This window comes from Larimichthys crocea, chromosome XXIV, assembly GCF_000972845.2.
Source record: "Larimichthys crocea isolate SSNF chromosome XXIV, L_crocea_2.0, whole genome shotgun sequence".
Classification (NCBI taxonomy): Eukaryota; Metazoa; Chordata; class Actinopteri; family Sciaenidae; genus Larimichthys; species Larimichthys crocea.
The window spans coordinates 3,426,921-3,439,947 of NC_040034.1; the positions used below are offsets into that span (position 1 = coordinate 3,426,921).

Genomic DNA, 13,027 nt, shown 5'->3' on the forward strand with positions numbered 1-13,027 from the left:
TCAGATGAGTCCGTGTCACATCAACACATTTTAATTCTAGAGGTGACAGATTCTTCCACCTCTCTTCCCTCCGTCAGAAAGATTCACACGTTCAAACATCCCGTCGGTCGGGTGAGAATCTGTCGGGGTGTGATCGGCTCCGGCGTGGAAACAACAAAAACAAACACGAAACACGTCTTAACCATTCTTAACAGCGGTGAGGAAAGCACGTGTGGTGACTGACAGCTCAAACACAATCAAACTACACATTTACCAATCTATTATCGATATCAGAGTGTCCGTTAGTTCGATGAAGGCTTTTTAAACCTCGGGTTGAGTTTGGGGGCGGCGGCTCGTGACTCGGAATGAAGTCGTGTGATCAACGTCTTTAAAGGAAGATTTAATGAAACTGTCTCCCTCCGCTCAACAGCTACCGCCAAGGTGTCCCTGAGCAAGGCACCTACTGTAAAGCCCCGGTTTGAAGAAGACTGGGCAGCCCCCGGGCGTGGATGTAAGGAAGCAGGGCGCCGCTGGAAAGGGAGCAGACGAGCTCCTCCCTGGATATGTAGCGGTAAATTATCCCGGCCCACTCCTCTTAGATCGGGCTGAGCCTGAGACCGGTGAAGATGAGGTCCCAAGTCGAACGAGAAATGTCACTTTTTTAAAAAACAGAAATAAAACGTTTAAGAACAGCTGTCGTGGGGAATGCCCCTCCCTTGGTGCCGGAAAAGAAAGGCAGAACGAAAACAACTTGTGTCCCGTCATCGTGAGTTCTTAGGAGGGTGTGTGGGGGCGGGAGGGGCCCCTGCATCACCCTTTGTTCCCCGGCTGTGAAGGGACCGCTCTCGTGTTGTTGGCCGGAGAGCTATGTGGGTGAGGGTCATCAGGGCAGCGTCCTGCTAAATGTAGAACTGGTGTAGCGCCAGCTTGTCCATGAAGGGCTGTACCAAGTTGTCTGTGGCGAAGTAGAAGACCAGGCCGAAGAAAATGGAGATGGGCAGAGCGGGGAGCGCTTTCTTGAAGATGGCGAGGAGCAGCAGGGTCAGACACAGGCCCTGCGGCGGCAGAGACACACAGAAAAACACAGAGAGGGAAAAAGCAAATTAAAAGATTGTGTACCAAACAAAATCAGCCCGAGTGGTTTGGCGTAACGTGGGGTTAGATATTGTGCTGAGATACTGAGATGAGGCTGCGGCGACTCGAGCTCGACACCAAAATAAGCAGCTGTGGTCACTCACAATGAGGATGGCTATGAAGCAGGCGAGCGTGGTGTTCCAGTCGCCACTGGCTGTGGCCGAGGCCTTTCCCACCAGCATGCTGTAGAAGATGAAGTCTCCGAGTCCCAGCTTGACGCCCCCTGAGAAGACAGGAGAACACCGCATTCAGGGTGGAGTCAATTTCAAAACACGAGCTCCACTTCAAGCCCCACGCCCTCCAACCCCCATAGAAATCTTTTCTCAGCTGTAATTACTGTACAAACACGAGCTCCGAGCCCGTATTTACCGAAGCTTTATGTCAAAAAAAGAGCGCGGGCCCCCCGAATGCTACGAACATGAAACCCAGCAATTGCCGCGAATAATCGCTTCCTAATCTGCTCCGACTAAAAACAGTCTGCAGCCAAACACGGAGGTCGCGTTCACATACGCACATAAAAACGTTCCCAAAATGTTTTTATGTGTTCGGAGGACAGATGATGATTACACAGTGGCAGACAATCTGGGACTGCACGAGTTTGAATTACAGAGCTCGGCTTCGTATTAGGGCTGCGAGGGAAATCTAAAATGATCATATGTAGTTTATATATGTGCATGTATACACACACACAGTATAATGTAGTAGGAACATGATGCTGATGACAGCTTAAGGAGTAATTAAAGCTGCTATAATCCATATTTTTATATCAACAGTGGATCAAATGTTGATGAACAAACAAATAATCTCCAGACTCCAGTTTCCCATCAGCTCTACGAAGCGTTTTAGAATCTTTTAGCTCGTTGTTTTGGCGTGTTTTGGTATATAAGAGACTTTACGATGTCACTGACGGTCTGTAGTCTGTATCTACATCCAGACCAAAATTAATTAATTTCTGTTTATAGTTTACACGTTTTAAGTTTGTTTTTATGAATCTAATGGAGAGATATGATTAAATATGATTACCAAACAATAATAAAACCATGTATGCAGGGTCAGGCATGTGCCTTGTTTTACACCGAGCTCATCCAAAATATGTAGAGCGGAAATTCATTTTTCATTATCCACTGAACTGTTTCTAAGTCCTGTTGACTGTAATCTATCCAAGAGAGATCTGTGTGGGTTAATGCTGGGAAACTGAAGCTTCACTGACAAGAGCAACATCACAACATGAATTATTAAAACGAAGTTGAACTCTGTTTGATAAACGACCGCTCTGCACTCACTCTCCTCATCGTCGTCGTCGGCGGGCGGACGAGCTGAAGGCATCTCCTGGATCTCCCGTCTGGTCTGCTCGGTGGACTGCATCGTCCCCAGCTGGTGCTCCTGCTGGTTGACCCAGGAGGGGGTGAAGCCTCCGTCGTCGTGCGACAGACTGGAGGGAGCCGGCGACGCCACGGCTGCAGACGAGTGACAACAAGTCAGACTAAACAACGAGAGCGCTGTTTGACAGGAAACCAGCAGATTAAACCTCATTCAATCACTCGGACGCCCACCCACCTTCTGGAGCTTCTGGCTGAGGTGCCGCCACGTCGGTCGAGTTCCTGTTTGGCCTGTCGGTGTCGGCCATGTTGACGAGCCACACCATCGTAGCTGGAGAAGAAGAAGATCTGTGTCACAGAGCATCCACTGAAAACTGCTTCAGTGTCTTAAAATGTGGATTATTTCGGAGCTTTCACAAGGATTTGTACGGCGTACAGGCTGACGTTCAACTGAGAAGTGCTAAAACGAGTTGCAATGAAACACTGAAAGAAACTGAAAGTTTGTGAGCACTCGGAGTATCCGTGCAGGAGGTGTCGAGTTAAAATGAAAGGAGCGGAAGCGTCCGTTAAACTCGCAACATCTGAAGTAGCTTTAGTGGTGTTTGAAGTGTCATTTCAAGTTAAAGGTTATTGAAGTATCAGGTGAAAGCACTGACTGAAGCTCAAATATGCTGAAAACAGATGAAGTGTCGGCCAAAGTGAAAGCCCTGAAAGTGATCTAAGTGTTGGTACAACCAAAAGAAGTTGAAGCGGCAAATTAACACGAGGAACTGGATGTTTAAACGACAATTAAAAAGTGGAAATTTAAATTGAGTTTGATCTACAAACACCAACACGCTGACAGAGGTTTGAAGTGAAAATACTGAAAGGAGTGAAAGTGTCAGCACAGAGAGCGGCTGGTTTCTAAAAGTTGTTGAGTTGAAGCAGCATTTGATCACGTAAGAGAAAGTGTTGACACTTTTTAAAACACTAACAGAAGCTGAAGCGGCCGCTTGCTGGAAAAAACGATTTCCCCGTCGTGTCTGAGCTTCTGTTTTATTACAACAAAACCTCGACAGACGTTCGTCTATCATCAGTGTGTGTCTTACAGGAGTAGATGAGCGCTGGAAAGATCGGTTCGTTCCTCTCCTGAGCCGTCTCCACCAGGATCCTCAGAGGCCCTTTGGGACAGAGCACCGCTAACAGATCTGAGAGAGGAGAGAGTCCAGACGAGTGATGTTAGCCACCGAACAGACGAGAACAAAACCAGCAGCCTGACAGGACGTCTGTGATAACGGGAGGACAGTGAACAGTCACAAACTCTTTATTCTCCACATAGTTTACCTCCACGTGCCTTTAAACCAGTCCACTGAACTTCCAAGTATGTGAGAATCACTCAGGACTGTAATCTAATCCATTTCCACTAAACTCTAGTTTCCAGTTAAATAGTTCTTCTTGGGAACGGAAGTCAGAAACAAGAACCTCCTCGTGAACCTGAAACTCTCAATAACGCAACTTCTTGAACAAACTGTTTGTCTCACAACCGACTGTGCTGCAGAATTATTCACCACTTAAAGTCGTCTCTGTAATGTAAATGATACTAATGATAATAAACTTTATTTATAAAGCACAGTTTAAGTTTTTAAAACAGAAAGACAGAGAAATGAACTAAAGCTGTGAATCTACACACGTTCAGGACACAAAGAGTGAAATAAAACTGAGGAGGCTTTTAAAGACGAGACACTGTCTGCAGCCCTGATCTCCTCAGCTGGTTTTCCACAGTCTCCAACCACTGACTAAACATTTTAGTGTGTAAACATGGATGAAGAAGAACCGAGGACTAACCACATCCGAGAAGGGGCAAAGTGTAAACTATAGCTGGCCACAAGCGACAAACCTACATTTTATTACCAAGAAAGCAGCGTGTAAGAAAACAAAGCTCCAGATTTGAGCTTCGTCTCCCTCAGACTTCTCTTTTCTCGTGGACTCGTCCTCAACACGCAAACCGAGTAACAGTATTGAGACACATCCTTCCTTTGAGCACACATGATGACATTAACCAGAGCTCAGTTCAGACATACAGCTGGAAAAGAGGCTCAAAATAAATTATAACTAGTGTCGTATGTTAATAAGTTTGGCTTCGTTTTTATGATTCAAAAAAAGCTGAACGTTGGGACACACATTTTTAATTTTGAGCTCTAAAAGGAAACAGATGACTGGACGTAGGTGCACAAAGCAGCATCTTCAAAGCTCGGCTAAACTTCTACACAGAGGTCAACGTAAAAGAGAGGAAGAGTTACCGTAGACGGATATGACGGCTAATATGAGCCAGGCGGTCCACTCGGGCAGGTACTTGATGAAAACCAGAGCCATGAGGGCGCTGATCATGATGAGGTAGGCCTGCTGGAGCCGCAGAGGTCCTTTCCAGTGAATACACATCATGCCCACCACTCCAAAGTTCCAGACGATTATTACCAGGGTGAAGTAGTCCATGGCCACGTTGTAGGTCTTGAAAACCTCTCTGTCGTGACAGAAATACACGGAAAGACTCCGTCAGTCATCGCAAAGAATTTGACATTTATGAGAACGTTGTAGAACGAAGGAGGGGTGTGGCTTACTTGAGGTAGATGTAGGAGAAGAAGAACAGCAGAAGGAGGGAGGAGAGGAAGAGCCAACCTTGGATGACCTGCGGAGGTAAAGATCCGAGATGTACAACAAATCAAGACTTGTACTCGTGTTTGTTTACGAGGTGACAACACAACGAGCGTCAGAGAGTTTGGACAAAGGGAAACCATGAAATATTCAGAGCCCGTGTTCTCTCTGTTTCTCTTTGTTAATCTTTCAGCTTACACACATTATCAGAATTACTCGTCACAGTGTGTGAGCATGCAGAGAGAACAGGGAGCTGGAACTGGCACACCTAAATGGAACGAGGCCATTGTAATAGTAGGTACACCTGTGCTTTGGCAAGTCAAAACGTCTCCACTGTGAAACCATCCACAGAGATCTAACGACTGAGAGGAAAGCAGCCAGGCTCCATCACGTATCACATTATTATTATTCCTTTGCTTTCCGTACTGGAACGTGTTTAACCTCTTTAAAAACAAACAAACACGATTACATCGTCCGCCTGGACGGCACTACAGAGTGTGTGATGCAGTGTGACGCGACATGCTGCGGCACGCACCTTGTAGCAGCGGTATTTGTACAACAGCACCAGCACCAGAGTCATGACGATGATCACAGTGATCATGATGGTGGTGTTCAGGATGGAGTGGAGGGCTCTCTGCGCCACCGTGTCCGTGTCCTCGGGGAATGGTGTGTAGATCCTGGAGACATTTCAAGGACACGTCTCAGTCAAACAGCAAAGAATAGAACATATATATAATATATAATAAAAACAGGTAGTATGTATATGTTTTAGTGTGTGTGTGAAGGTTCTCAGTACAGCTGCTACAGATAAATGTCCAGGTATTGTATACACAGCATACATAAAGCATCAACGCCACCTAGTGGCACTGTGGCCTTGTTGCATTTCATTCAAAGAGCACGTGTCCCTTTCTCCATTCCCCGGTCTGATAAGAGTCATAACTCACAATCTCTGTCCGTCGTTCTGGGTGTAGAAGCTGACAGACTTTATGGTCGCCACGACAACGACCATGCAGAGGGTCACGGGAACAAACAGCATGATGACGTGCTTGGCCCCGTATTTCAAGGTCAGCTCCTCGTCCTCGTCCTCTTCGGTCTCCACCACGCGTGGAGGACGAGCGGCCGGGGGCTGTCCGTTCTGCTCTGGTCCGCTACCATTGCCGCTGCCTCCGCCTCCTCCTCCACCGCCTCCGCCTCCTCCTCCTCCTCCATCACCTCCTCCAGCTCCTGGGCCTCTGGACCGTGCTCTGGTCACTGTAACGTCCGGTGGCTGCTGGGTGGGTTCAGAGGCCACATTGGTCTCCTGTTGGTCCTTTGGGCATGAGAGAAGAATAACTGTGACAACGCTGCTTCATCTTTGGCTGTCTGCTTCCTCCACGTCACTCCCTGTTTTACGCTATCTAATAAAATGGAAAAGTAATCATTTAAAAAATTCAGCAAGCACCAATCATTTGCTGACACGCTTTGCCGTGCAAGCATGAGAAACTGGAAAATCTGACCCCAGAATTTGGCACCTAAAAAGTCCGAATCTGTCTTTTTATTTCTCAGATGAAAACACATCTCAACAAGAGTTACAACCATGTTATCAGAAGAGAAACACTCTTTTGTTTTTATTGGCAAATATCCTGCAGATTGAACAAACTCTTATCAGGCCATCCGTGTTTCTACTCCAGAGCCGAACTGGCACATTTACACCGACTGGACGAGTTCCTCCCAAGGATAAATATGAGCTGCTCGTTCCCACTTCAAGCCCGAGGATCTGTCCCGTCAGGACAGAAAAAAAAAAGGGGAAACGAAGGAGACGGTGTGAACTTAAACTGTCAGGCGAGTTGAGACACGCGGCAGCCTCAGACGTGAAGCAATCTCTGCAGGTTCACAGAAACGAAGACAGGAGACGTCTCTAGAGAGCGTCCACGGCTCCGGCAGAACGACCTCACTGTGCGACACAGTACACGGCATTGTTTCTCAGCCGTGAGAATAAGGCCAACGCTGGTCCCAAGGACACGCGAGACACAAAAACACAAAGTACTGAATTAGTGTTAAATGAAGCAGGGCTGGGTTGTCATATATAAAGAGGTGTGGCCTGACTCAGCTCTCTGACTGACGTCATACTGACCAAAACTCACTCAGGACAGAAACGATGCGTTTACTGGCTCTTCAAGTTAATTGTAATGTACATGCACAGTTGTTATGGGGTAAACAAAACAGTCTGTCACTGAAGGGGACTTTGACTTCGTGACTAGCCACACTTTTATTTACAGTAAGAGTCAAACACAATCAGAATCTGTCCATATCCGTGATCAGCACTTATTCTAACAAATGAAACCAAAGTTATCAGACTGACACTCCTCTGTGTGGCATCACAAACCGACCCAGGACCAGATGACTCTTTCACCACCGACCTGACAAGGAAGAAACTCGGTTGCACAAAACCAGAGTTTGCTAATCATTACCTAACACGTCAGAACGGACGTGGAGACAGAAAACGCTTCAGAGAAACCGTCCGTCATACTGACCATGTTGTTTTCGATGTCCTCCGCATTGTTCGCCATGGTTGGCTTGACAGACGCTGGTCCTCACATGCAAACCAAATTATTATGCCCTGGTGAAAAGAAAACAGGAAGCAAGATCACGTTAATTACAGTAAATGGGCACGACGAGGGCGTATCAGCGGCACGAGTGACCCCAATCGAGGTCGTAAACATCGGGCGTAGTTTACAGCTCTGTGAACTTAAACCAGCTTCACTGTGACAGACAGCGTCTTATTCTGGAGCCTTGAAATGACTTGGACATAATCTAATCATAATAATCGTGAGGCCTGTCTTTAGGAGATCCACTGACATTTAAACTACATACAGATTTATAGAGCTACGTGTTGAAATAATACCTACACACGGCATAAAGCCGCTGTAATCATTCCTCTGTCCATACTGGATGTGAAGTGTTGATCCCTCACTAGTGTGACTCTATAATTATATTATAAAATACCAAAGCTCTTCTCTGTGTGTGTCAGCAGACAGTGTTTCCTTGTTGACAGTTCAAAAACAGAAAAATAGAGCTGCCGACAGACTGAGATCAGCTGAGAGAGGTGAATGAATATGAACATGAACAGGTGGACCAACAACTTTATATCCATGTAGACTTGAACACATGTGAGCTCTGTGTATGCTCCTTGTTATATTTTATTGTTCTTTTATTTCAATGAAGTGTGATGGACGATATTCACTGTGTTTCTATTTTATCTGTGTCAAATGTTTGAGGGACGAGGACGATGGAAAGGATCTGATCTTTTTTCAGCATTTTTAGAATACTGTGTTGTAATGTTTTGTAATGTTGTCTGTCTTTATTTACTTTATTTATCCCAAGCTGGGAAATTACAGCAGCAGCAGCAGCATTACACACAGTGACGACAGACAACATGAGAATAAAAATATAAAGAACAAACTATACGTAATAAAATATAAATAAATAGCGGATTTCTGCAAAGTAAGAAGGAGAAATGTGCAGGTGTGTGTTTTAAAAAGAAGAAGATTTTGTAACCTTTCCTAGTAAATAAAGCAAATATCGCTATCTATGGATGACATTCCCATCACCCTTAACTGTACTTTGGTTTTATACTTTTGTCCTGCAGGGTGAATATTAATAATAATAATAATTTAATAATAATAAATATGAACATGTCCTTTAAATCAGCTGTAAATGAGCAGTCACACCTCACCTTAACCTGCAGGGAGGATGTAACGTTCACGGTCCAGATGTAACGTTCACGGTCCAGATGTAACGTTCACGGTCCAGATGTAACGTTCACGGTCCTGATTAAACGCCGGTAAATAATAATTAATTAACGCGTTGACCCGCTGACGGTCTCCGCGTGGATTCTCCGCGCGGTGAGCGCTGAACAGCTGATGAGCGGTGACGTCAGTTAATTAAGCACCTTCATTAAACATAACGAGCCTTTTAATCACGAGCTAAAGCGGCTAATTAGCGGCGGAGCTAGGCGGCTAACGCTACCTGAGCTAGCTCACACGGAACACAGTTTCCCGCGTTTTAGAAGCGTGAAACTCACCTGCTGTGAGCGACAGGTGACGGGCTCGGGTTCTGGTTCTGACGGGTTCTTTGAAGCGGGTTTGAAACCCGGGCACTTTCTCTCTTCTTTGTTGTTCCTGTCTCCTCCCTGAACATCCGGCCGCGGCTGCAAACTACTTCCTGCTGTCGCCTTGTAGCGGGTGTGTGTGTGTGTGATGGGAAGTTCGGTTCTTTTTAGGGAGTCGGATCATTTGACTCACCAAGAAGAGCCGGATCTTTCAGCTCCAAAACGGCTCATTTACTTCTCATACCTTTAATAATTCGGCCAAATTTATCGCTGTTTTGACTTATGATTTGTATGTGTACACATATATCATGCACATGTTCAATACATCCTTTGTACTGAAGTATCAAAAATAAAAATTACATTTTCTAACATCAATAAATTGCTATAGCCAGTTATTTTCATTGCGTTTACAGACCCTTGTAACTTTGTTCTAACTTGATGGGCACCCCATCGTTCCCATCATTAACTCTCAGCTCTTTGAACCGGCTTGTTAATGTCGTATATTCAGTGGTGATGCAGTTGAAGATGTCTGAAGAGAAACTCCGCCGACACTGTCTTAGTTGCATAACAAGTTTATTACAACAAGTTCAGTATTGTAACAAGTAAAACGTTACTTGGAGAGCTCCTTGCCGAATGATGAGAGACTCTCCTGATCTATGCGTTACAAACCCTTATATACGGTGGAGGTAATACAATACACTACAATACAATACATGCAGTCTAAATAAACAATGGTATAAATCAGTGTAAGATAGGGACAGAAGAAAAGAGAGGCCCTCTCCCAGGATGCCCCAACAATTTGCTCTTAACCTTTGACCCGAAATCTCTCCCTTAACCACGTCAAAGGAAACACACACAGGAAAAAAAACACCATATGGGACTTGGGATACCCTTTCTTACATGACTCTATTACCATATTTTACAACACAATCATCAACACTCCTGACAGCTCTTTGGTTCTTTGGTACCCCTAACTTGCTGTATTATACCTCTGTACAATATATTTTATTTTATCGTATTTACTATTGCTTTTTTGATATTTTATTATGTATAGTTTGCTTTATAGATAGTATATTTTTATTCTTTGTTGTCACTTGTCACGTTTGTGTAATGCTGCTGCTGCACCTATAATTTCCCAGCTTGGGATCACTCTAAGTTCTATCTTATCTATCTATCTCTCTACTATCTTCTCTATCTATCTCTTCTATCTATCCTTCTCATTCCTTAATCCTTTTCAGGATGATCAAAAATAACAGCTAGCAGGCCAAACATTATTTGATGAAAAGCCATATATATGTAAAGTACAAGCATTAGGATTACTATGCATCTATGTGCAGACAACCTCATTATAAAAAAGTGGTAAATGAAGAGCTGTTTGGGAGTCGAAAAGCGGCTCTTCGAGTCAAATGATCCGACTCCCTAAAAAGAACCGAACTTCCCATCACTCCAAGTGTCGCGCGACCAAGGCAGGGCGCGTTCAGGATCAAAGCGCCGCTTCGGGATTTATCAGTGACGGAATAAAGCGTTTGTGCTGTAGTTTGTGTTAACGTTTATAATACGTTAGTTATCGAAATAAGCCACATCCGCTCAGACTAGAAACTCAAACTAAACATCAACAAGGAAACTGAGAAGATAAAATAGGTCAGTGTGGGTGAGATCTGCTTCCGGTGGTAAAGGTCAGCTCGCACGAGAAAAAAAAAAAAAAAAAAAAAGGCAAGGACCCAAGAAAACCTTCGGGAAACCAACAGAAAACCTTCAGGAACCAACAGAAACATGGTCGGTACTTCACGGTGTGACGTTCAGATGTGTGCACGTGTGTGTTGGTGAGCAAAGGTGTGTGTGTGTGTGTGTGTGGGACGCAGACACGGTGCGTTCAATGAGAGCTAACGTTAGCGTGTGTGAGCAGCTGCAACACACACACACACACACACACACACACACACACACACAACCACACCGATCAGACAAGTGAAGCTCAGCTTCACTGCTGACTTTGGTGTATATTTTTGTGTGTTGTTGTTTGTTCACAAAGAACATCACTACTAAATATGATCAGCTGCATTAACTACACACGTGCAACACCTTTTGTATTGATACAAACAGGTGTGCACGTGTGTCAGCATGTCCCCACCAGATGTTTCATTCATTCTCCACACCTGGACTCACCTGAGCTGGTGTTCATGGTCAGTCTAACCTCTCTCTCTGTGTGTGTGTGTGTGTGTGTGTGTGTGTGTGTTGTGTGTTTCAGTCCCACACCATCCTGCTGGTGCAGCCCACCAAAGGCCCGAGGGAAGGACGTACGCCGACTACGAGTCCGTCAACGAGTGTAGGAAGGTGAGCGTGTCCTCTCCTGACGTCTTCCGTCCTCTGTAGGACTTCTGAGGCACCAATAGTCAAACTTCAGACTAGAAGACGGCTGTGCAAAGGAAAGCTCCCACCAATAATTATTAATATGATGTAACATGGTCAGTTCTCTAATTTCATTCAGATCTAGTAGTTATTAAAAGGGTGTTGACGTAAACTCAGCTCGTGTCACATGAAGGATGGGAGCTGAATTAATTAAGAAATTAAGAATGACATGAAACAGAAACATGTGAAACATCAGTCATCATACCTAATATCATTTGACCAAGATCTAGACGTGACCCTGTCTGAGTCCACAGGAAATGTTTTGGATGGTTAACGGTGTCCCGTCTGTGTCTCCGCTCAGGTGGGGTAAGATGTACAGGAGCATTTAAGAGAATGAATCCCAACAGCCCTCGATAACGTACGACATCGCCAGCTGTTTGACTTCATCGATGACCTGGCTGACCTCAGCTGTTTTGGTGTAAGTTTCCGTCTGATGTGCTCGTCGTCTGTAATAACATCATTGCTAAACAGAAGATATGTACATAAACCCTCCGACAGTTCCACATGTGATGTCAAACATCAGGAACGTGATTCAGATTCAGCTCGTGTGACGTAAAAACCCAAAGGAAACGCGCAGGCTCAGTTTGTCAGACGTTGGGTTGTCAGACGCCACAGCAGGAGAAGCCGTGTGCTTATTAGTCTCCATGGTAACTCTGCTGCTTCCCTGCTCGTGGTTGAGGTTTGGCACTCGCCTCCCACAGTTTACCTGTTTTTTTGCCCCTCCTTCTAGGAGCGCCTCCAACGCTGTGAGTGTGACTCATGTGGGAGGACTCCACGAGGACCTGTGTGTGTGTGTGGTTTGTGTGTGTGTGTGTTGTGTGTGTGTGTGTGTGTGTGTGTGAGAAATGGCCTGAATCCCTTCAAACAGCACGAGTGTGGGAATCTGTGTTTTAATTTATAAAATTGACATTTATTATTCATTAACACACTTATACAGTGTTTGTTCAGACTCTGTGTGCAGCCGCGGTTTGACTTTCAGACCTGACAGAAACATCTGAAACCGGAGATACTCTGATCCTGTTTCAGGTATCGCGCCGACACACAGACGTACCAGCCGTACAACAAGGACTGGATTAAAGAGAAGATCTACGTGCTGCTCCGCCGTCAGGCCCAGCAGGCGTGCGAAGTGAGGCCCCTGAGCGAGGGCGGAGGTCCATGTGGTTTTTCTTATCTGTAACAGTTTTTAAGTTGTTTTGAGACGTTTGACAGTTTTTAAAGTTTTTTTTTTTTTTTGTTGTTCTCCATGGAGGGACGGTGTGTTTTCTATTGTAATGTTTGACTTATTAATAAGATGTTCATTTCAATAACAAAGTCTCTTCTTCTCTACATTCATCCTTTCTTTCCTCCTTTCTCCTTTTCTACTAATTATGACAGTCTGTCTCTAGGACTCAGGTGTGTGGAAAGTTATTTTCCACAGTTTTGGCCAATAAACATCTGAAAATATCTGTTTTTTTTACTCCTGTGG

General features: G+C 44.9%; 2 protein-coding genes across 3 annotated transcripts; one reads left to right on the top strand and one right to left on the bottom strand.

The window, feature by feature from the left end:
• On the bottom strand, positions 1–9,280 carry psen1 (presenilin 1). 2 transcript variants are annotated; one of them, XM_019278004.2, is made up of 11 exons: positions 9,127–9,280; positions 7,577–7,662; positions 6,008–6,372; positions 5,599–5,740; positions 5,030–5,097; positions 4,712–4,932; positions 3,521–3,619; positions 2,671–2,763; positions 2,397–2,570; positions 1,218–1,336; positions 1–1,034 (listed from the first exon to the last, which is right to left on the bottom strand). In XM_019278004.2, exons 2-11 carry the CDS (start codon positions 7,610–7,612, stop codon positions 879–881), a joined length of 1,473 nt encoding a protein of 490 aa, XP_019133549.2. In that variant the 5' UTR covers positions 7,613–7,662; positions 9,127–9,280; the 3' UTR covers positions 1–878. The 2 variants fall into 2 exon arrangements, with proteins under 2 accessions (XP_019133549.2, XP_019133550.2); XM_019278005.2 differs by lacking the exon at positions 9,127–9,280 and adding an exon at positions 8,779–9,109.
• A 1,994-nt stretch (positions 9,281–11,274) lies between these two features.
• Positions 11,275–12,815, top strand: LOC104935351 (enhancer of rudimentary homolog). The gene is given in 7 exon segments (XM_027274949.1): positions 11,275–11,289; positions 11,402–11,429; positions 11,432–11,495; positions 11,874–11,905; positions 11,908–11,928; positions 11,931–11,997; positions 12,589–12,815. Coding segments are annotated over 7 exon segments (378 nt in total). The 3' UTR covers positions 12,740–12,815.
• The last annotated feature ends 212 nt before the right edge of the window (positions 12,816–13,027 follow it).